General features: G+C 56.0%; 1 protein-coding gene across 1 annotated transcript in view; it reads left to right on the plus strand.

Annotated features, from left to right (window-relative positions):
• MAPK4 (mitogen-activated protein kinase 4) overlaps positions 1–22619 on the plus strand; it is a 59226-nt gene that overhangs the window by 12733 nt on the left and 23874 nt on the right. The window contains exon 2 of the mRNA XM_059492620.1: positions 18814–19532. Within this exon, the coding sequence (XP_059348603.1) occupies positions 18987–19532 (546 nt within the window). The 5' untranslated portion in view covers positions 18814–18986. The remainder of the gene's footprint in view (positions 1–18813; positions 19533–22619) is intronic.

Genomic DNA, 22619 nt, shown 5'->3' on the forward strand with positions numbered 1-22619 from the left:
GAGAGGGTGAGAGAGTAGGAGTAAAAGGGGTAAGAGAGTAAAAGGCAACAGGTAAGAGACAAGAGGTAAGAGCTAAGGGCATAGAAAAGTAAGAGAGTGAAGTTCCCGTTACAATACAATAAATCATCTTCTGTGTGGAATATTCTGATTCTCACTAAACAATCTAGTACTATATACAAATCCTATAGCATTTACATACAGCCTATAAGAGTCACTACATTACCATACTGTGTTACATTTTAAACCCTAAAAACTCCTCTTTGGGCCCCTTCTGCCAAGCTGTAGGGTCTGCTCTGACCCTTGGGCCTGTCTGCAAGCAGAGGGTGTTGTTCCATCAAAAGGGGATCACCTTCAGCTGGCCACACCATTGTTTTGCAGTTGTTCAGTAACTGAGGTATCTCAAAGCTTGCCTTCATTTCAATCTCACTCATAGTTTCCATATTCTCAAAATCTTTTGCCAGACAATCATATTTATAAGAATTTCCTGTTCCATCTTCCCCAACAGTGGGCTATGATTCCCTGAGGGATCTTTGGGCTCTGAGACCTCTGCCCACCTCATGCTTGGCTCCTGCTCTTCACCAAAAGGGTTGTGGTGGAATGCTTCTCCACCTGATTCAGCCCGGACACGCAGTGCTGTGTGTGCAGGAGTGAGGGAGCACCTGGGACTGACAGGCTGAAAGTAGCGGCAGAAGCTGGCAGAGATTTTTGGTGGGTTGCACCCTCAGCGTGGGAATTGGTGTGCTAGGGCTTGATCTCCAGTGCAAGCACACAGCAGAGGGGCGTGGGTGAAGGGAAGAGAGAAACAAAGAGATGGATTAAAGAAGAAAAGAGAGAGATCACCAGTCCTGACTCCAGTGTGGATCCAACTAATGGGATGTCCTGGGGCCCTGGGCTTTGTGGGGCACATTTTAATCTTCCACTTGCTGGGGAGAAGTTTCCCACCTTTTGAGCAAGTCAGTTCTCATTCACAGCGGTTCCTTCAGGCCTTTCTGGAAATGGTTTGGGGCTTTGGGCCCTTGGATGGGCTCAGAGTTCCCCCTGCAGTGCCCGGCCCTTCTGGCCCTGTCCCTGTGCCAGGCTGTGCTTTCCTGCAGGAGCCACAACCAGGAGGTTTGTCCCTAAAATGCTGCCCTGCTCCCACATGGCCCCTTCTCCAGCCACATCGTGGTCTTCCTCTGGTGTGTTTCTGCCAAGTCCTTGCTTGTAATTCCCAAAAACCCTTGGTTGGCTCCACACCATGCAGCGGTTGGTGTTTGGGACATGCACATTAGCCCCTCACCTGCTGGGATTCTGCCCTGGCAGTGGCTGAGGAGCACAAACCACAGTGGGACAGAACTCCAGGGCTCTGGGGGACTCTGGTACGGGGGTCACCCTCTGAATTTTGTTGTCCTGGTTTTAAGGCTCTCTTGGCCTGAGGAATGTGAGCTTGAGGGCGGCCTGAGCTGTGCCTGGTAGCAGCCTGGGTGTCCCAAAGCAGCCTGGGTGTTTAGAATAGCCTGGGTGTCTATCCCAGGAAAGCCTGGGTGTTTAGGACAGCCTGTCGGTCTGTCCCAGGACAGGCTGGGTGCCTGCACAAGACCCTGTGGTGGACCAAACCCAGCAGAGCCCAGCCTGGTCCCCGTTGCAGGGGAGCTGGAGGACTGGCTGGGTGTGCTTCCTCCCTCACCACAACCCCATTAAAATTTAAGGGTTAAAGTGGGAGTAGTGAAAGAGAATTTTCTATTTAAAGCTTTTAATTCATTTTTACCTCCAGCTTTAGCTAGAGTTTGTGCAAACCACTGGCAAGGCAATTAAAGTGGCTTTTTAATGGGTTATTTTTGTCGCTTCCCCATGGTGGGAGCTGAAGATCCCAGGCTGTGCGCTGCCTGGGGTAGGGACCATCCCTTTGCTGTGCTGCTCTGATGTTTGATCCCTAATTGGGTTTTATTCACCAGCCCTGGCTGAGGCACAACGAGAGGGAGAAGGTGCTGGATGGAACATGGGGAGCAAAATGTCCCAAGGCTTCCAGGCTGGATCCATCCTGGAGAGGAAGAGTACAGGACTTTGGAAAATATCCAGGCTGCAGTTCCCCAAGGCTTCCAGGCTGGATCCATCCTGGACTTTGGGAAATGAAGCGCACAGTTTGTTTTGGATGGTCCGAGGGCAAAAAGCAATCAAAAAAAAACCTGCTTGCCTGAGAGTTCCTCTCAAATCCTGAGGGCTGCTGGGAGCAGATGAGGGTGGGTGTGAGGGTGTGGGATGTCCTGGGTGAGGATGTGATGCCTGCAGAGCAGCCCTGTCCCTCCAGGTGCAGGCTGGCACCCTGCTCTGCGTGGGACAGAGCTGCAGGTCCCACCTGGCAATGGATGGGGCCAGGAAGTCTAATTCCAGACTTGTTTTTGGGGACATTTTCCTGGAGCTCTGTCCCTCCAGGTGAAGGCTGGCACTCCTGCCCTGTGTGAGACAGAGCCACAGATCCCACCTGGCGATGGGGGCCAGGAAGTCTAATTCCAGACTTGTTTCTGGGGACATTTTCCTGGGAGCCCTGCTGGCACCCCAGCCCTGCGTGGGGCAGAGCTGCAGGTCCCACCTGCCGATGGGTGCCACTAATTCCAGACTTGTTTTTGTGGACATTTTCCTGGCAGCCCTGTCCCTCCAGCTGCAGGCTGGCACCCCTGCCCTCCGTGGGCCAGAGCTGCAGGTCCCACCCTGTGATGGGGGTCACAAGTCTGATTTCAGACTTGTTTTTGGGGACATTTTCCTGTATGCAGGCAGAGAGAGGGCTTGGGAGTGCAGGTGCCCCAATGGGGACCCAGCACAGGCTGTTTATCCCGGGTCAGCCTGGCTTTGGCATCCCTTCCACAGTGCATCCTGTGCTCCCGCTCCCCTCCAGCCCTGAGCCCATCCCGCAGCTCAGCACGGGGGGAATGCAGGCCTCAATGAATTCCTGGTGCAGCTCAGCCAAGGGAGGCCAGGGGTTGGTCTGTTTCCCTCTGCAGAGTCCATTCATTCAGCTCCTGCCCGCATTAGCACACCTCTGCTGCCTTGTGATTCCCCCCTCCCAGGTTATTTGGAGAAATGCTTTCTAAAAACAGCCAGCTCCTGGTTTTTCCGGTATTATCCCATGCAGCCCCAAGATCCTGCCTAGAAAGGCAGCCTGGCTCATTGATGTTTCCTTAAAATGCAGCTAATCCATGTAATCCCATTATAGTAGTAGGTGATTATACTGACAGCAAGCTTTAGCAGTGCTCCAGCAAAGCCCTTTATTCCCTGTCTGTTCTGTGGGTGGCTAAAAGTCGCTGGGAGCATGTTTTGGGTTTGGTCGGTGTATTTTAGGGGCAGGACCTGCAATATTTTTGTTTTGATTCCCTAGGAGATGTCCTGTGTTGTTTGTGATGGTGCCAGCGTGTTTTTGCCCCTGTTCCTCAGCCTTGATGGCTGCTGGCACCCCAGGGGTGTGTAGCCGGGTCTCCCAAAATCACTGGGCAGCATTAAAGCAGCAGGGATGGTTTCTGGCAGCAGAGTAGATGAGGGGGAGCTTTGCCACGTGTGCTGTGGGATTCCAGCTGTGTGTGCAGCCCCTCTCCCTAGGGAGTCAGCCCGAGGAAAAGGTGGATTTTGGGGTGCTGAGTGATGGCTCCCCACAATGGGAGGACCTGCCCAGCCTCACCAGGCAGGCTGGATGTGTAGAAAGCTGGCTGAGTGAGGAGCAGCAGGAGTCTGGGCTGGGAAGGCGGCTCCAGGGAGAGGGCACATCCCAGGAGAGGCTCAGGTCAAGGGCTGGCTGAAGTTGCCAAGCCCTGCTGTTCTTCCTGTGCCTGCTGCATCTGGGCAGTGCTGGGGTCCTGCTGGGGTCCTGGGCAGCCTTGGCTGGGCAGCGTGGGGTGCAGGGCTCTGTGTTCTCTGTGCTGGCTCTGCTTGGCTCTGATTCTGCTCAGTCCTGGCTCTCCTTGGTTCTGGCTCTGCTTGGTCCTGATTCTGCTCAGTCCTGGCTCTCCTTGGTTCTGGCTCTGCTTGGTCTTGGGCTGTGCTTGGTCCTGGCTCTGCTTGGTCCTGGCTCTGCTTGGTCCTGGCTCTGCTTGGTCCTGACTTTGCTTGGTCCTGATTCTGCTCAGTCCTGGCTCTCCTTGGTCCTGACTCTGCTTGGTCCTGGCTCTGCTCAGTCCTGGCTCTCCTTGGTTCTGGCTCTGCTTGGGTCTGGCTCTGCTTGGTCCTGGCTCTGCTCAGTCCTGGCTCTCCTTGGTTCTGGCTCTGCTTGGTCCTGACTCTGCTTGGTCCTGGCTCTGCTCAGTCCTGGCTCTGCTCAGTCCTGGCTGTGCTTGGGTCTGGCTCTGCTTGGGTCTGGCTGTTCTTGGTTCTGGCTGTGCTTGGGTCTGGCTGTGCTCGGTTCTGGCTCTGCTCGGTTCTGACTCTGCTTGGTTCTGGCTGTTCTTGATTCTGGCTGTTCTTGGTTCTGGCTGTTCTTGGTTCTGGCTGTGCTTGGGTCTGGCTGTGCTCGGTTCTGGCTCTGCTTGGTTCTGGCTGTTCTTGGGTCTGCCTCTGCTGGGTTCTGGCTCTGCTGAGTTCTGGTTCTGCTCAGTTCTGGCTCTGCTTGTGTCTGGCTCTGCTTGGTTCATGTTCTGCTTGGTTCTGGCTGTGCTTGGGTCTGGCTGTGCTTGGTTCTGGCTCTGCTTGGTTCTGATTCTGCTTGGTGGCCTTGCCCCATCATCATCAAATCACAGAATACCCTGAACTAGAAGGGACCCAACAGGATCACCCTTGAGTGTGGATCAGAGCCGTGGCCGAGCAGACAGGGAGGAGAACGCCACAGCAATGAGCTTTGGGAAGCTCATTGTTCCCTGTGGAGGAGCCTGGGTTGGTGCCTGTGCCCATCCCAAAGTTTGGGAAGCTCATTTTTCCCTGTGGAGGAACAATGAGCTGGATCACCAACTGGACAGGAGGTCCAGCCCCTGCCCTGCACAGACCCCCAGCAATCCCAGCCTGTGCATCCCTGGCAGCGCTGTCCAAAGGCTCCTGGAGCTCTGGCAGCCTCGGGGCTGTGCCCATCCCTGGGGAGCCTGGGCAGTGCCAGCACCCTCTGGGGAAGAGCCTTTCCCTGAGATCCAACCTAAACCTCCTGAAACAGCTCCAGCTGTCCCTGGGTGCTGTCCCTGTCACCCCTGAAGGCAGATCAGTGTCTGATCAGGATGTGTGGTGTTTCACCCCACAGACACTTTGGGCTGGCTGGGTGTGTGGTGTTTCACCCCACAGACACTTTGGGCTGGCTGGATGTGTGGTGTTTCACCCCACAGACACTTTGGGCTGGCTGGGTGTGTGGTGTTTCACCCCACAGACACTTTTGGCTGTGGGTGTGTGGTGTTTCACCCCACAGACACTTTGGGCTGGCTGGGTGTGTGGTGTTTCACCCCACAGACACTTTGGGCTGGCTGGGTGTGTGGTGTTTCACCCCACAGACACTTTTGGCTGTGGGTGTGTGGTGTTTCACCCCACAGACACTTTGGGCTGGCTGGGTGTGTGGTGTTTCACCCCACAGACACTTTGGGCTGGCTGGGTGTGTGGTGTTTCACCCCACAGACACTTTGGGCTGGCTGGGTGCTGCAGCTGGGCCCATGGGGACAAGTCCAGGCCTGCAGGAGCTCTGGTGGTGCTGGGATGGAGCTTCCCCCCATAACAGGGGCTGCTCCTCAGATTTCCCTCTGTGGAGAAGCTTTAAGGCTCTGGTGAAGGAAAGGAGTCGGTTCTGATGGATGGTTGGGATGCAGAGCTTTATTCTGGCCCACAGGCCTCTGAATGCAGCACCAGCTCCAACAGAACTCCCTGAGCCCGTGGTTGCTGCTCCTTTAACCACGGGGAGAGGGCAGGGAAGGGGCAGGGAGCCACCAAGCAGGGACAGGAGGGGAGGGACAAAGGGACAAAGGACACCTGGATGGCCCAATGCCCCCAGGGGTAGAGGTCATCCTTTGAATCTGCCAATCACTCTGTGCCCTTCTGGAATTCCAGGACTGACAGACAGTGCTGGGAGGGGAAAGGAGAGGTGACTGACACACCTGGGAGGGAATGTTTAAGGTAGGGACCCAGGTTCAGGGGTAAACCTTGCAATCACACCACAACAAGCAGCAGGGTGGAACCCCTTTTCCAGACAGTTTGAGCAGACAAATGTGTGTTGTCCCCCTCTCCCTGAAGCCCCTCTTTCCTGTTTGCCCACACTGAGCATGCAGATCTGTGAGCAAAGAGCCCTGGAGGAAGCTGGGTGAAATTTGTCAGCCAGCAGGATTAGAGGGGAGGCACAGCCCGGCGGTGCAGGGCTCCTGAGCAATCCCAGAGCCGTGTTTGGAGAGGACAGAGCTCTCTCTGCACAGATACCTATCTCTGGGGCCCGTGGAGGGTTGGAGGAGCCGCTCTGCCATGGCTCTGCCTTGCTGGCACATGCTGCACATACCTCCTCTGGGGCAAATTCCTCGCGCAGGCTTCTCAGAGACAGCAAGAAAACCCTCTAGGGCTGTTTCTGTGTGCTTTTCAAAAAACTATTTTTTTAATATCCATCCTGCTTTTGCTTATCTTGGTCCAGCCCCTCCAGTGATAACAGAGGCTCAGCCCTGACCGTGGCATCCCGGGGAGGAAAGGCTCAGCTCTCTGACACAGCGCCGGCTCAGAGTGGATTTTAATCTCTTTTTTTCTAGAAGAAAAGGCTGTAGGTGCCAAACCAAAAGGGCAAAGTGATTTGCCCCCGTGAGGTATCATGTTTCTGCTGTGAATTATGGCGAGGGGAGAGGCTTCTGAGTCATCCGTTCCAGGAACTGCTTTATTTTGGTAACGGAGATAATTCTGCTGGTTTTTAATCAATGTGGTGTCAGTCAGCAAAAGTGTGGGATGGGAACCACAGCTGGCAGGGCTGCGGCTGACCAGGGACTGGGACTGGGAATGATCAGGGATTGGGGATGACCAGGGACAGGGACTGAGGCTGGGAATGATCAGGGACTGGGACTGGGAATGATCAGGGATTGGGGATGACCAGGGACAGGGACTGAGGCTGGGAATGATCAGGGACTGGGACTGGGAATGATCAGGGATTGGGGATGACCAGGGACAGCGACTGCCCAGGGACTGGGGCTGGGAATGATCAGGCATTGGGACTGATGAGGTATTGGGGCTGGGACTGACCAGGGACAGGGACTAGGTCTGACAGGGGACAGACACTGACCAGGCACTGGGGCTGGGGTCAGGGACTCTGACTGACCAGAGACAGGGGCTGGGACTGACCAGCGACTGGGGCTAGGGGATTACCAGGGACAAGGACTGACCAGGGACAGGGATTGGGGCTGACCAGGGACAGGGACTGACCCGGGACTGGGGCTGGGGTTGACCTGGGACTGAGGCTGGGGCTGGGACTGACCAGGGAGAGAGAACGGGGCTGCCAAGGGACTGGGGCTGACCAAGGACAGGAACGGGGATTGACCAGGGACAGGGAGTGGGGCTGACCAGGGACAAGGGACAGGGACTGATGAGGGACTGGGACTGACCCTGGGCTGGGACTGACCAGGGACAGGGACAGGGGCTGACCGGGGATTGGGACTGAACAGAGACAGGGACTGGGACTGACCAGGGACAGGGAATGATCAGGGACAGGGGCTGAACAGGGCCTGGGGCTGACCAGGGCCTGGGGCTGGGGCTGACCAGGGATTTGGGCTGTCGCTGACCAGGAACTGGGGCTGACCAGGGATTTGGGCTGTCGCTGACCAGGAACTGGGGCTGACCAGGGATTTGGGCTGTCGCTGACCAGGAACTGGGGCTGACCAGGGGCAGGGACTAGAGCTGACCAGGGACAGGGACTAGAGCTGACCATGGATTGGGGCTGGGGCTGCCCAGGAACTGGGGCTGCCCAGGGATTGGGGCTGGGGCTGGAGCTGACCAGGGACAGGGACTGGGGCTTACTAGGGACAGGGATGATCAAGGACTGGGGCTGGGCATGACCAGGGACAGGAACTGACCAGAGACAAGGACTGGGGCTGACCAGAGACTGGGGCAGGGGATGACCAGGGGCAGGGACTGGGGCCAGGGCTGACCAGAGACTGGAGCTGGGGCTGGAGCTGACCAGGGACAAGGGTGTGGGTCTGACAAGGGACTGAGACTGGGACTGACTCAGAGCTGAGACTGACCAGGGACTGGGGCTGGGGATGATGAGAAATTGGGGCTGGGGCTGACCAGGGAGAGGGACAGGACCTGCCAAGGGACTAAGGCTGACCAGGGGCAGGGTCTGTGTGTGCCAGGGTCTGTGTGTGACATGGGGCAGGGTCTGTGTGTGCCCAGGGGCAGGGTCTGTGTGTGCCCAGGGTCTGTGTGTGCCCAGGGGCAGGGTCTGTGTGTGCCCAGGGTCTGTGTGTGACATGGGGCAGGGTCTGTGTGTGCCCAGGGTCTGTGTGTGCCCAGGGGCAGGGTCTGTGTGTGCCCAGGGTCTGTGTGTGCCCAGGGGCAGGGTCTGTGTGTGACCAGGGACAGGGTCTGTGTGTGCCCAGGGGCAGGGTCTGTGTGTGCCCAGGGTCTGTGTGTGCCCAGGGTCTGTGTGTGACCAGGGTCTGTGTGTGACCAGGGACAGGGTCTGTGTGTGCCCAGGGGCAGGGTCTGTGTGTGCCCAGGGTCTGTGTGTGCCCAGGGGCAGGGTCTGTGTGTGCCCAGGGTCTGTGTGTGACATGGGGCAGGGTCTGTGTGTGCCCAGGGTCTGTGTGTGCCCAGGGGCAGGGTCTGTGTGTGCCCAGGGTCTGTGTGTGACATGGGGCAGGGTCTGTGTGTGACCAGGGACAGGGTCTGTGTGTGCCCAGGGGCAGGGTCTGTGTGTGCCCAGGGTCTGTGTGTGACATGGGGCAGGGTCTGTGTGTGCCCAGGGTCTGTGTGTGCCCAGGGTCTGTGTGTGCCCAGGGACAGGGTCTGTGTGTGCCCAGGGTCTGTGTGTGCCCAGGGTCTGTGTGTGCCCAGGGTCTGTGTGTGAGCCACAGGGCCTTGCAGCTGTGTCTGTGGCACCGTGGGTGCCCCATGGCCAGGGGCTGTGCCAGGGGCAGTGGGGCAGCCCCGCTATCCCCAGGCGGGCCTGGCTGTGTTTGTTCAGGCTCTGTCTGTCCGTGTGTCTGTCCGCAGCCTCAGTGCTGTGCCCCACAGGCAGCAGGGCCTGTCCCTGTCCTGGCCCTGCTCGGCCCTGCACGGCTCAGTGGCCAGGCTGCTCGGGACACAGCCATGGCTTTCCCACACTGCCCCAGGCCCCTGCGAGTGTCAGCAAGTTCTCCTTTGTTTTCTGTTCTTTCTCTGAGCTAACGAGAGCGTTCTCTGATTTTCCCTTCCCCTTTTATTTTTTTTCCTCTCAGTGTATTTTGGCCTCCCCACAATTGCCCTGGCTGTTCAGGAGGGGGAGAATTCCTGTTTCCCTGAGTCAGGTTTGGGCAGCAGAGCTGGCTTTGCAGGGCTGGGTGATGCTTGTTCAGTGCATGGTTTCCCACGTGTGTTTCACTGCTGGTCACGCCAGGATTTGGGGTCATTTTGTGCTGTTTCCCTTGGGTTTGGGACTATCCCTTTTCCCCCAAAATGAGGATTTTTGCCCTCCTGTGACAGTGCTGCTTGATCCTTCTGGCTTTTGGCTGGCAGCTCGTTCTGCTGATGATTTCCTGTGTGGCTTCTGGCAGCAAAGGCATTTTGATGAGTGGTGTTTTCAGGGGAGCAGGAGCACCATCCCCCCGGGCAGCCTGGTGGCTGTTTGCAGGGCACAGCTGGCTCTGACACAGCCCCAGAGCCCCCCAAAGGCACCCAGAGCCCATCCAGAGCCCCCCAAAGGCATCCAGAGCCCCCCCCAAGGGTACCCAGAGCCCCCCAAGGGTACCCAGAGCCCCCCCCAAGGGCACCCAGAGCACCCCCAAAGGGCACCCAGAGCCCTGTGAAGGCACCCAGAGGCCCCCAAGGGCACCCAGAGCCCCCAAAGGGCACCCAGAGGCCCCCAAGGGTACCCAGAGCACCCCCAAGGGTACCCAGAGCCCTGTGAAGGCACCCAGAGCCCCCCAAGGGCACCCAGGCCCCCCCCAAAGGGCACCCAGAGCCCCCCAAGAGCACCCAGAGACCCCCAAAGGCACTCAGAGCCCTGTGAGGGCACCCAGAGCCCACCCAAAGGCACTCAGAGCCCCCCTATGGGCATCCAGAGCCCCCCAAGCCCTGTGGGGGCTCCCCAAGCCCTCGGAGGATGGAGGCAGCACAAATCCCAGCACAAATCCCAGCACAAATCCCAGCAGCACCATCAGGGATAACGCTGCCCTGGCGCACAGGAGAGAAACAGGAAGCATGGAAAAACGAAGGAAAAGTTCTAAATTCTTCCCCCATCTCTGTATTTTATGGAAATAATCATAAAATCTCTGCCTCTGAGGCAGCTGCTGGAGCTGCCCCAGTGAAAAAGTGAGTGAGGGGTGAATTGAACCTGTGAAATGCACTCTGTGCTCATTGGGGGGAACAGCTCCACATCTCTGCATTATTCTCAAATGCAGAGTGGTTTGGTGTTTAAATTGGGTGGTTTAACTCTCGCCCATCCCCTCCTGGTCCCTGCCGTGTCCCCTCGTGCCTGGTGGCTGCAGGGCAGGTGCTGGCACCACGGGGCTCAGTTCCCTCAGCTGTGGTTCGGTGATGGCCATCACAGATATTTATATAATAATTTATTTATTTATTTATTAATCAGGGGATCCACGGCCTGCACCGTTGGTGTGAGCCTCCTGGGGGCACCCAGAACCTCCCTCTCTTCCAGCTGGGACTGACAGCAGCTGGGACAGGGGCTGCGAATGAAGCTAGCACTCCCTCAGAGCCCTGGAGCTGGGGTGCCTGCGTTCTGCTGTCCCTGCGTGGCACACAGAGCAGGCTGGGTTTGTCTGAGCAGGGTGGGTTGGTATCAGCAGGGTGCGTTTGTTCCCTGGTGTTCCTGTGTTTGGTCTCTGCTGTCCCTCTGTGCCACACAGCGCAGACTGTGTTGGTGAGCAGGCTGGGTGTGAGCAGGTCGAATTTGATCCCTGGTGTCCCGGTGTTCTGCTGTCCCTCTGGGGCACACAGAGCAGGCTGGGTTGGTGTCAGCAGGTGGAGTTTGATCCCTGGGGCTGGTGTCCCTTTGCTCTGCTGTCCCTGTGGAGTGCACAGAGCAGGCTGGGTTTGAGTGAACAGGGTGGGTTTGACCCCTGGTGTCCCCTTGTTCTGCTGTCCCTCTGAGGAGCACACAGAGCAGGCTGGGTGCCTCCCTGTGTCAGGGTGGGTTTGTTCCCTGGAGCTGGTGTCCCTGTGGGGCACGGAGCAGCCTGGGTGTGAGTGAACAGGGTGGGTTTGATCCCTGGTGTCCCTGTGTTGGGTCTCTCTTTGCTGTCCCTGTGGGGCACACAGAGTAGGCTGGGTGTTAGCAGGCTGGGTTTTATCCCTGGTGTCCCGGTGTTCTGCTGTCCCTCTGGGGCACACAGAGCAGGCTGGGTTGGTGTGAGCAGGGTGGGTTTGTTCCCTGGAGCTGGTATTCCTGTGTTCTGCTGTCCCTGTGGGGCACGGAGCAGCCTGGGTGTGAGTGAACAGGGTGGGTTTGATTCCTGGAGCTGGTGTCCCTTTGCTGGGACTCTCTTTGCTGTCCCTGTGGGGCACACAGGGCAGGCTGGGTTGGTGTGAGCAGGGTGAGTTTGTTCCCTGGTGTCCCTGTGTTCTGCTCTCTCTGTGGCACACAGAGCAGCCTGGGTTTGTGTCAGCAGGATGGGTGTGCGAGGAGGATGGGTTTGATCCCTGGTGTCCCTTTGTTCTGCTGTCCCTCTGTGGGACACACAGAGCAGGCTGGGTTGGTGTCAGCAGGTCAGGTTTGATGCCTGGAGCTGGTGTCCCTGTGTTCTGCTGTCCCTCTGGAGCACAGAGGGCAGGTTGGGTTGGGGTTTGATCCCTGGAGCTGGTGTCCCTGTGTTGGGTCTCTCTTCGCTGTCCCTGTGGAGCACAGAGAGCAGGCTCAGTGTGTGAGCAGGCTGGGTGTGAGCAGGTCGAATTTGATCCCTGCTGTCCCTGTATTCTCCTGTCCCTCTGTGGGGCACACAGAGCAGCCTGGGTTTGTGTCACCAGGCTGGGTTTGCTCCCTGCACACCCCTCTGGTGCTCCCACACCCTGTCAGTGCTGTCTCCCTGCCCGCTGTGCTGCAGGAGCTGCTGGCCCTGCTCTGCTGCAGCTCCCCGGAGGCTCCCGCTGGATTTGGCTCCCTGGGTGGATACCAGAGCCTGGGCTGAGCAGCCTGACAGCTCCTGGGCTCTGCTCTGCAGCCCCACTGGAGCTTAGCCCCTTCCCTGGGCTCTGCAGCCCCACAGCAGCTCAACACCTTCCCTGTGCCACACCGGGCACGGCTGGGAGCGGCAGCAGTGCTCATTAGGAAATTAACGCTTGTTCATTAGAGCAGCCAGGGCCAGCAGAGCAGAGATGGGGCTGCCGGTGGCGTTTCCCTGGGGCTGCTGAGGACAGGCAGGAGCCAGGTATGCTCGGGAGAATGGGGAAGGCAGGGAAGCCACCTCTGGCCTTCCCCGGGCAGCTGCTCAGCCTGGTCTGAGGGGTTTGCTGCTGTCTCGGGGGGGGGAGGAGGCAGAGGTAAGAACTGATGCAGGCAGAGGTCACTGAGTCCCAGGATTGGGTAGGAAGGGACTTTAGGGTCATCTTATCCCACCCCCTGCCATGGGCAGGGACACCTCCCACTGTCCCAGGCTGCTCCCAGCCCCATCCAGCCTGGCCTGGGGCACTGCCAGGGATCCAGGGGCAGCCACAGCTGCTCTGGGCACCCTGGGCCAGGGCCTGCCCACCCTGCCAGCCAGCAATTCCTAATTCCCAATGTGCCAAAATCTGTGCCTGCCCTCTGGCAGTGGGAGCCATTGCCTGGGTGCTGTCCCTGCCTGCCTTGTCCCCAGGGGCTGTGCAGCTCTCCTGGAGCCCCTGGAGGCCCTGGCAGGGGCTCTGAGGTGTCCCTGGAGCTTCTCTGGTGCAGCTGAACAGCCCCAGCTGGGCCAGGCTGGCTCCAGAGCAGAGGGGCTCCAGCCCTGGCAGCAGCTCCGTGGCCTCCTCTGCACTGGCTGCAGCAGCTCCAGCTCCTTGTGCTGCTGGAGCCGGGGCTGGGGCAGCTCTGCAGGTGGGCTCTCACCTGAGCCCAGGGGCACAGGGGCAGGATCCCCTCCCTTTTCCTGCCTCTCTCCCATCCCATGGGATCTTGTGTGGGATCCTGGCTCAGCTCGGGGATGAGGCACAGCCCGGAGCACCACAAAGGCCCTCGCTCTTCTTGTGAGGAAAAACAGGGCTCTTTCTTCTCTTTTCTCCCCCTCATATGTTGCGTTTTCCCTTCCAACGCTTCGAGAGCTGTACTAATTATTAATAATTAGGCTGACGAGGCAGAACTTGGTTTCTTTCCGCTGCGTCTGCAGCGAGCCAAGGAGCTCGGCGTGGGAGCTCGCCCTGGGTCCTGCCCAGCCCCACCTGGGCTCAGCAGCCTGGGGGTTTTCTGCTGGCAGAACCACAGCGGGGTTGGCTGGGAAGGGTCCCCAGGACCACCCAGCCCCACTTCCCATGAGACTGAGGGGCAGAGAGCTGAGCAGAGGGTTTGGTGGGAAGGGTCCCTGGGATCATCCAGTCCCACCACCATGAGCCTGGAGTAGCAGAAAGCTGAGCAGGCAGCTGGGTTTTGGGGCTGGGGCTGGGTTTTGGGGTTGGGACTGAGTTTTGGGGCTTGGGCTGGGTTATGGGGCTGGGTGCTGGGGCTGAGTTTTGGGGCTCAGGCTGAGTTTTGGGACTGGGGCTGAGTTTTGATGCTGGGGCTGGGGCTGTGGGCTGGATGTTGGTACCACCGTGAGGTGCCGAGATGGCTCTCACCATGGCACCATATTAAAGCACACCAATCCCAGCCCTATTTCACATAGTTCCCCTTGCCATCAGCAGATTTTGGTTACTTTCATTGGTTTTGGTTACTTTTATTTGTTTTTTTTTCTCATAGAGCTCTCTCCCAGAGAGCTCTGCAGAGACCCAGGTCTGCAGTGCAGGAGAAAAGCCCCAGTGCTGCTGCAGCCCCCGATTGCTCAGCGGCTCCTAGGCTGCCCTTGAGCCTTGCTGTGGTCCTCAGAGCCCCCAGCATCTCCAGTGGCTTCAGCAGCACCTGCTCCTTTTCCATGGCCTCACAGCTGGGGACCCACACTGGGGCACCTTCCTGCTCCTTCCTTGCAGAGCCCCAGGATTTATCTGCGTCCCTGTTCCCTTCCTCCCCTTGCTCCTCACCTGGTTCTGCCCCCTGGTTTGCCCCTCTGGTGCCTGCCCCGCTCCCTGACAGCGCCAGCAGCTCTCCCTGCTCGGTCCTTGCGTGCCAAAGCCAGCATTGGATAATTGCTGGGTTGCACAGAGGCTGTAATTATTTCTGTTTCCCGACTGGAGGAGCAGGCAGCGCTTGCCAAGCGGCTCGGTAGCTGCTGGCAGATGCTCTCGGAGGGTATCCCTGCCCTGCCCACGTCCTCCCTCTGCTGTGCCTTCGCTTCAGCTGCGAGCTGGCTCCCTCCCCTCATCCCCTCAGCGCTGCTGCCCTGCAGCGCCGCCGTTCTCATCCACCCTCAGCAAAGGGTGACTGCTCAGCCTTCAGTCTTTTCCCTGCTATTTCTTTATTCAGTCTTTTCCTGGTGACTTCTGCCAGGGAGCAGGAGGGTCCCAGCAGTGCTGCCTGGGGAGCACAGGGCACAGGACCAGGCTGTGAACCCTCTGCCAGGTCAATGGAGCAGCTCTGGTGATCAGGGGCTCTATCAGAGACATCGTTCTGGCATGAAGATCACAACGCGAGCAGATCCACAGTTGTTTTATTTTATTTAATTTTAATTATTATTTTGTACTATTATTTAATTTTAATTATTATTTTATTTTTATTTATTTTGTTTTAATTTTTTATTTTACTATTTCATTTTCATTCTTATCTTATTTTAATTTATTTTGTTTTAATTTACATTATTTCCTTTATTTTAATTTAATTTAACTATTATTTTATAATATTATTTCTTTTTAATGATTGGTTTTTTATTTTTATTTCTATTTTGGTTTTGGTTTTGTTTTAATTTTTACTTTATTGTATTTTACTTTATTTTATTTTGATTTATTATTTCATTTTAATTATCTTATTTTAATTTGTTTTGTTTTAATTATTACTTTATTTATTTTATTTTTATTTTATTTTATTTTATTTTGTTTTATTTTATTTTATAATTTAATTGTAATTATTATGTTATTTTAAGTTTTGTTTATTTTTTATTTTTTATTTTAATTTACTTTATAATTTTTTTAAATTTATTTCATTTAAATTATTATTTTATGCTATATTTTCATTTTAATTGTTCTTTTATTATTTTATTTTATTTTATTTTATTTTATTTTATTTTATTTTATTTTATTTTATTTTATTTTATTTTATTTTATTTTATTTTATTTTATTTTATTTTATTTTATTTTATTTTATTTTATTTATTTTAGTGTTCCTCCTCTGTGCAGTGCTGGGCCCAGCGGGTAACCTGGGGCCTCCCTGTGCAAGGTCATGGCCCCTGTGCAGCCAGGTGGTCCCACAGGTCCCCCTGGCCTGGAAGGACCCTCAGAGGGTGGCACAAGGGTGAAAATGGGGTGCATCAAGGGGTCAGGGGTGTTGGGGGCAGGATGGGGGCCAGGCTTGGGCAGGAGAGGTGTCCTTGCTCCTCTGGGAAACTGAAGTGCTTTGAGGTCCCTGAGCTGTCATTCCCCAGCTGGAGCAGCTGTGAGAAATGGTCCCTTGGCCATGGTCTCCTCTGCACGGCCACCTGCTGCCAGACAAGGACGCTGTCAGGGAGATGCCCAGCACTGGGCTCCTCTGGCTGGGGCACACCCTGGGCCCAGCAGTGTTTTGCCCACAGAGACGAGGCTCTGCGCCTCCGAGCTGCCAGCAGCTCCTTCCTGAGCCCCTGAAGCTCCTGAGAGACTCCTCTGGGGCTGCTCAGGGAGCTGTGGGCACAGCCCAAGGGCAGAGAGCTCTGGGATGTGGGAGCTGGGAGCTGAGCTCCAGAGAGCTCCAGGATCTGGGCCTGGGCTCCAGGGAGCTCTGGGATCTGGGCCTGGGCTCCAGAGAGCTCTGGGATCTGAGCTCCAGAGATCTGGGATCTGGGATCTGGGATCTGAGCTCCAGAGAGCTCTGGGAGCTGGGCCTGGGCTCCAGGGAGCTCTGGGATCTGGGATCTGGGCTCCAGAGAGCTCTGGGAGCTGGGCCTGGGCTCCAGAGAGCTCTGGGATCTGAGCTCCAGAGATCTGGGATCTGGGATCTGGGATCTGGGCTCCAGAGAGCTCTGGGAGCTGGGCCTGGGCTCCAGAGAGCTCTGGGATCTGGGATCTGGGCTCCAGAGAGCTCTGGGAGCTGGGCCTGGGCTCCAGAGAGCTCTGGGATCTGGGATCTGGGCTCCAGGGAGCTCTGGGAGCTGGGCCTGGGCTCCAGAGAGCTCTGGGATCTGAGCTCCAGAGATCTGGGATCTGGGATCTGGGATCTGAGCTCCAGAGAGCTCTGGGAGCTGGGCCTGGGCTCCAGAGAGCTCTGGGATCTGGGATCTGGGCTCCAGGGAGCTCTGGGAGCTGGGCCTGGGCTCCAGAGAGCTCTGGGATCTGAGCTCCAGAGATCTGGGATCTGGGATCTGGGATCTGAGCTCCAGAGAGCTCTGGGAGCTGGGCCTGGGCTCCAGAGAGCTCTGGGATCTGGGATCTGGGCTCCAGAGAGCTCTGGGAGCTGGGCCTGGGCTCCAGGGAGCTCTGGGAGCTGGGCCTGGGCTCCAGAGAACTCTGGGATCTGGGATCTGGGCTCCAGAGAGCTCTGGGATCTGGGATCTGGGCTCCAGAGAGCTCTGGGAGCTGGGCCTGGGCTCCAGGGAGCTCTGGGATCTGGGATCTGGGCTCCAGGGAGCTCTGGGAGCTGGGCCTGGGCTCCAGAGAGATCTGGGATCTGGGCTCCAGGGAGCTCTGGGAGCTGGGCTCCAGGGAGCTCTGCGATCTGGGATCTGGGCTCCAGAGATGGCTCAGCCTGCTGCCACCACTCACCCAGCTGCTCTTGGGTCCACATGCACCAGTTACAGGTTCTTAATGCCTTAGTGGGGGAGAATACAAACTTTATATCCTTCATATGTAAATATGTATATTTACCTGCTCAGCTGTAATTTCAGGGAGCCCAGGATGGCATCCTGGGGCTGCTGCCAGCATTTGCTGTGCGACTCGAATTCAGGGGGTGCCACATCCTCACGGACACTTCTGAAGGCTTTTTGCAAAAATCTTTTTTGCCTGAGCAGCTCTGGTTGTTATGCCCTGGAAAGGGTATAACTCTGGTTGCTATACCCTGGAAAGCTCCGTGGCTCTCTCAGCTGCCTGTCAGGGAGGGTTTGCACCCTCGTTTCTCTAGTGGTTTTGCTGTGTGCTTTACCTGGGCAGTCACTGATGCAACATGCTATACAGCCACTGCAAATTGCTCCGTAATGTTTTCAAGAAAATCTTTTAAAAGAAAATAATGGGGCAAAGGGGGAAAGGTACAGCTCTCTATGTCCTACAAATGGAAAAGGGAAAATTAAGCAGCTGAAAAATGCTGGTGGTGCTGCGTGCCTTGTGAGGGGATAACTGATGATCCTCTGAAAGGTCACGGTTTCGCTCATGATCAGCCTTCAGTAAGCTGTTACGTGGGCAAGGCACGGGCAGCACCGGCATCAAATAGATCCTTTTCTCTCCTCTCCTCTCCTCTCCTCTCCTCTCCTCTCCTCTCCTCTCCTCTCCTCTCCTCTCCTCTCCTCTCCTCTCCTCTCCTCTCCTCTGGCAGGTGTGGGGCAGGGCAGGGCCATGGGGTGCTCAGGCTCTGCCCCACAGCCTGTCCTGGTGCTGGGACAGCAGGGGACACGGGGCAGTGCCACCAGCCCTGCCCTTCAGCATTGTCTCAGGATGCCGTGGAAAGGAAGCGAGGCAGGGGCTGAAAAATGTAGCAGTGATAATTTTTTAATCTCAAGAGAAAAAGCCCTTCTGCTTTGATAGACATCTCTGGGCTGTGCTTTTCTATGCTGCTTGGAAAGGCATTGATTTCTCAGCCCGTTTAAAACGTTTTATTTCTCCGTCTGTACATCCTCAGGTTTATTTCCACCCTGTGTTGTGCTGAAGTGCCAGACTCAGAGCGAGCCCTCTTAGAAAGTCTGTTGATTTCTTACCCAGTTTAAAACATTTTATGTCACCCGTGCACCAGGGTCAAGGCAGGAACAGGCGAGAGGCAGGATGTTGGCTAACTAACAGAAATATCTTTCTCGCAGACTGTCCTTGAGAGGAACAGAAAAATAAAGTAGAAAAACACCACCTGCAAATTGTTTATAGTCAACAGGTTATCACATCTTTCTCACAAGCTGCTGTGAGAAACACTTGCCGTTTCTCTCTCTCTGTCCCATGGAATCCACAATTTTATTTCTCCATCTGTGTGTGTCCTCAGGTTTATTTCCACTCTGTGTTGTGTTGAAGCACCAGGCCAGGTTTATTTCCACCCTGTGTTGTGCTGAAGCGCTGGGCTCAGAGGGAGCCCCCTTGGAAAGTCTGTTGATTTCTGACCCCCTTGGAAAGTCCATTGACTTCTCACCCCATTTAAAACATTTCATTCCTCCGTCTGTTTGTGCCCTGAGGTTTATTTCCTCCTTGTGTCATTTTGAAGCTCAGAGAAAGCCCTCTTGGAAAGTCCATTGATTTCTCACCCCCTTGGAAAGTCCATTGTTTTCTCAGCCCGTTTAAAACATTTCATTCTCTCTCTCTCTCTCTCTCTCTCTCTCTCTGTGTCCTCAGGTTTATTTCCACCCTGTGTCGTGCTGAAGCACCGGGCTCAGAGCGAGCCCCTCCCCAGTCTCCAGCGGGTAACCATGAGGCGCCTGGTCTCCCATAGCCGCGTTTCCAACCCGGAGCCCCTGGGGCATTCCCGGCTTTTCCAGTGACAGGGGCAGAGGAGCGGGAGGAGCGCGATGGCCGAGAAGTGCGACTGCCTGGCCAGCATGTACGGCTACGACCTGGGCTGCCGCTTCGTCAACTTCCGCCCGCTGGGCTTCGGGGCCAACGGGCTCGTGCTGTCGGCGCTGGACAGCCGCAGCTGCCGCAAGGTGGCCGTCAAGAAGCTGACGCTGGGCGACGCGCGCAGCGTGAAGCACGCCTTCCGTGAGATCAAGATCATCCGCCGCCTCGAGCACGACAACATCGTCAAGGTCTACGAGGTGCTGGGCCCCAAGGGCGCCCGCCTGCGCGGCGACTTCTTCAAGTTCAACGTGGTGTACATCGTGCAGGAGTACATGGAGACGGACCTGGCGCGGCTGCTGGAGCAGGGCAAGCTGGCCGAGGAGCACGCCAAGCTCTTCATGTACCAGCTGCTGCGCGGGCTCAAGTACATCCACTCGGCCAACGTGCTGCACCGTGACCTCAAGCCGGCCAACATCTTCATCAGCACCGAGGACCTGGTGCTGAAGATCGGCGACTTCGGCCTGGCCAGGATCGTGGATCAGCACTACTCGCACAAGGTGGGCAGCGCAGGGCTGGCCAGTGCAGGGGGCAGCACCTGTGCCGTGACATGGCTGGGCTGTGCTGGATCCTCCACGGGAACTGGTCCTGGAGCCTCCTTGGGCAGCTGTGAGGCCTGCTGGGTGATCACTGCTGCTGGCCACTCTGCCCTGAGCCATGACACGTGTCCAGGGAGTCACAGTTTGGGTGGGAAGGGACTTTTAAAACTCATTCAGTCCAACCCCCAGCAATGAGCAGGGACACCTTCCACTGGAAGGGGTTGCTCAGAGACCTGTCCAGCCTGGCATTCTGTGTTTTCTGAACACAGACCATGTGCTGAGCTCTGCCAGAGTGCCCAGGGCTCTGCGAAGAGGGCACAGGAAGGGTTTGGGTGCCCTCAGCTGCCTTGCATTGCATTATACTGTGTGTATCAAACACAAGCTCAGGTACTTTGCTCTGTCTCAGCAGTGGACTGTGGGGAGGCGTGTGTTTGCTTGCTTTACCCAAGTGACTAAGCTCTGTGTTTCTTGCTCTGCTGCTGCTGAAAAGCACAAGCTGCTGGGGACCTGGCACGTCCACCCCCACTCTGCTGGGCTCTGTCCTCGCTTCAGTGCCAACCAGCTTCTCAAAAACCCAATTTCCTTTGAATTACATTCGTTTAACATAGAAGGAGAGCAGTGGGTCTTTGAGGCTCAGCCAAACCCTTTATCTGAGGTCTGGATCCAAATGACACGCGGAGTTCTCTGCTGTTTGGCACTCAGTGTATCAGGGAGGAACAATAACATGAGCGGCCGGGGCAGTGCTGACAGTGTGCAAGGGAGGGAGGGAGGGATAAGGGGTGAGAAGGCTCTGTGACACACAGCCCTGGTGCCAGTGGATCCTGAACAGAGCTGCAGATGTGAAGGGCAGGTTGCCCTCCAGGCTGGAGCTCCTGAGCAGTGCAGGAACGTGGAGGAGCCTCCATCAGCCTGGGAGAACATAAAACCACGGTGGTCTGCAGCTGGATTCTGGTTAAAGCCACTGTGTGGTGTGGTGAGATGAGACAGAATCTGTTTTCTAGAGCTGGATGTGTCTGTGGGCCCCATGGATCTGTTGTTGTACAGCAGATTTAACAGGTTTAAATGCACTTTGCAGTTCCCAGTGGGCTCCTGCCCGTCGCTCTGGGATGGGAGGTGTGGAAGGGGAGGCAGCAGAGAATGGCAAAAAGACAATCCCGTGATCCTGAGCTGATTTATTCTGGATATCAGTCTGGGCTGTGGGGAGAAACAGCCTGGGGAGAAGGAATGAGGCTGCAGGAAGCAAGCACAGAGTCCCTCTCATTCTGCCTGCCCTTTCTGTGCTCCCTTCCTCACTCATTATTTATGGCCCAGCTCAGGAAGAGGCTCCTGGCTCTTCAAACGTGTGATTTGTTTGTTTAAAGTCAGGTAACTCCCAGAGAAAACTCCTGCAAAGGAGGCAGGCTGCATGAACACAGGAAGTCTCTGATTTAAGGAACATCGTGCTGTCAAGGACTGTGGGATCAGGGTAGGAGTCATCTGTTTGTGTCTGCTGCAGAATTATTGTTATTTCTAAGCAATTCCCTGTTGCCTCAATAGCAGACAGTGCAGTGGAAGGAGCTGTCAAGGACTGCAGCTCCGTGTTGGTGTTTAACTCTGCCAGATGCCACTGCATCTCCAGTTCCTCACGGGTGGGAGGCTGGAGCCTCAGTGCAAAGAAGCCCATCTGAGTGTGCAGAGCAAGCTGGATGCTGCTCAGGGAGCAGCAATAATGTCAGCTCTTGGGGATCCCTGCAGTGGCAGGGCTGGGTGTGCCAGGGCCCACAGAGGCCGGGCTGCAGCAGGATGGGGTGTGGGTCAGCCCTGCCTTTGATGTCCAGCACTTCAGAAATGGCTCAGAGAAATCAATTCCTTCACTGCTTCTCTTTCAAGCTCCTCTCTCCTACAAGGTTTCCTCAGATTGATGAGCTCCGTGCTCTGGCAGGAGGCAGCAGCAGGAGGCAGAGCAGTGGAGCATCCCGAGTCTGAGGCTCTGGGGCCTCCACCCCGGGGCCCCCGATGCCCCAGGATTTTATCTTTTATATTTTTCAAATCCTATACTGCTTTAGTGCATTGCTCTAAACTCCATACAGTGTTAGGTGCTGGCTTCACATTTTGGGCAGGCAGAACAATCCCTCTGCCCTGAGATCCAAGGATGCCCTACAGGCTCAGGGCCTGAAAAGTACAAACAAAAGTAAACTGGGGGAGGGGAGCAAACTGGGGGTGTGTGACTTCATTACCTGAAGCTGTAATTGTGGGATTAACCCCTGATATGTAAATAGACAACACTTATAATTGTGTGAAAAACCATGATGTCACCCTCATCCACCTTGGGTGAGGCCTCTGGGAGGCTTTGGCTGCCCAAGGTGTAGCCATGAGGGCCTTTAATAAACCCCCACTTTATTCTCTCAGTCTTGCCTAGCCTCTGTTCCAGGCAGGCACCCCAAGGCATCGGCCTGAGCAAAGCAGGGACCCTCACAGCCCTGCCTGAGGGCAATCTGCACCCTCTGGGCAGTTAACCACCCCAAAGACCCAGCAGATCCAAACCTCTCTCTAAACCAGCTCTGTCCTCATGGTTTCCTGAGAGCCTTTCCTGAGAGCTCCTTGTTGTCTTGAGCACATGGATTTTTTTCCTCTTAGCATGTTTTGTGTGTCTGGAATACGCTTACACTAATGGCAGGGCTCTGCTAACACAAACAATTGCAGGTTGTGGTCTTATTTGTCTCAAAGGTCACATCTCTTCTGACCTGACGTTTCTCAAACCCCAAACTGCCCTGCTGAGTGTTAAAATGGCAAATATGAACCACGCTGGATTGTGAGCAGAATTTTAAACACAGCCTGGAATACACATACCACCTGACAAAGAGCCCTTGCCTGGCAGGATGTCTTGTTTATGTGACTTTGCTCAGCCAAACATTGAGTTGGGATAACGTGGTGGGAAAGGAAGAGCTCCCCAGCCCTGGGGATGCTGGATTGGGATAATGTGGTGGGGAGAGCTCCCCAACCCCAGGGATGCTGAGTTGGGATAATGTGGTGGAAGGGAAGAGCTCCCCAGTCCTGGAGGATGCTGAG

The sequence above is a fragment of the Ammospiza nelsoni genome, chromosome Z (genome assembly GCF_027579445.1).
Source record: "Ammospiza nelsoni isolate bAmmNel1 chromosome Z, bAmmNel1.pri, whole genome shotgun sequence".
NCBI classification, from domain to species: Eukaryota; Metazoa; Chordata; class Aves; order Passeriformes; family Passerellidae; genus Ammospiza; species Ammospiza nelsoni.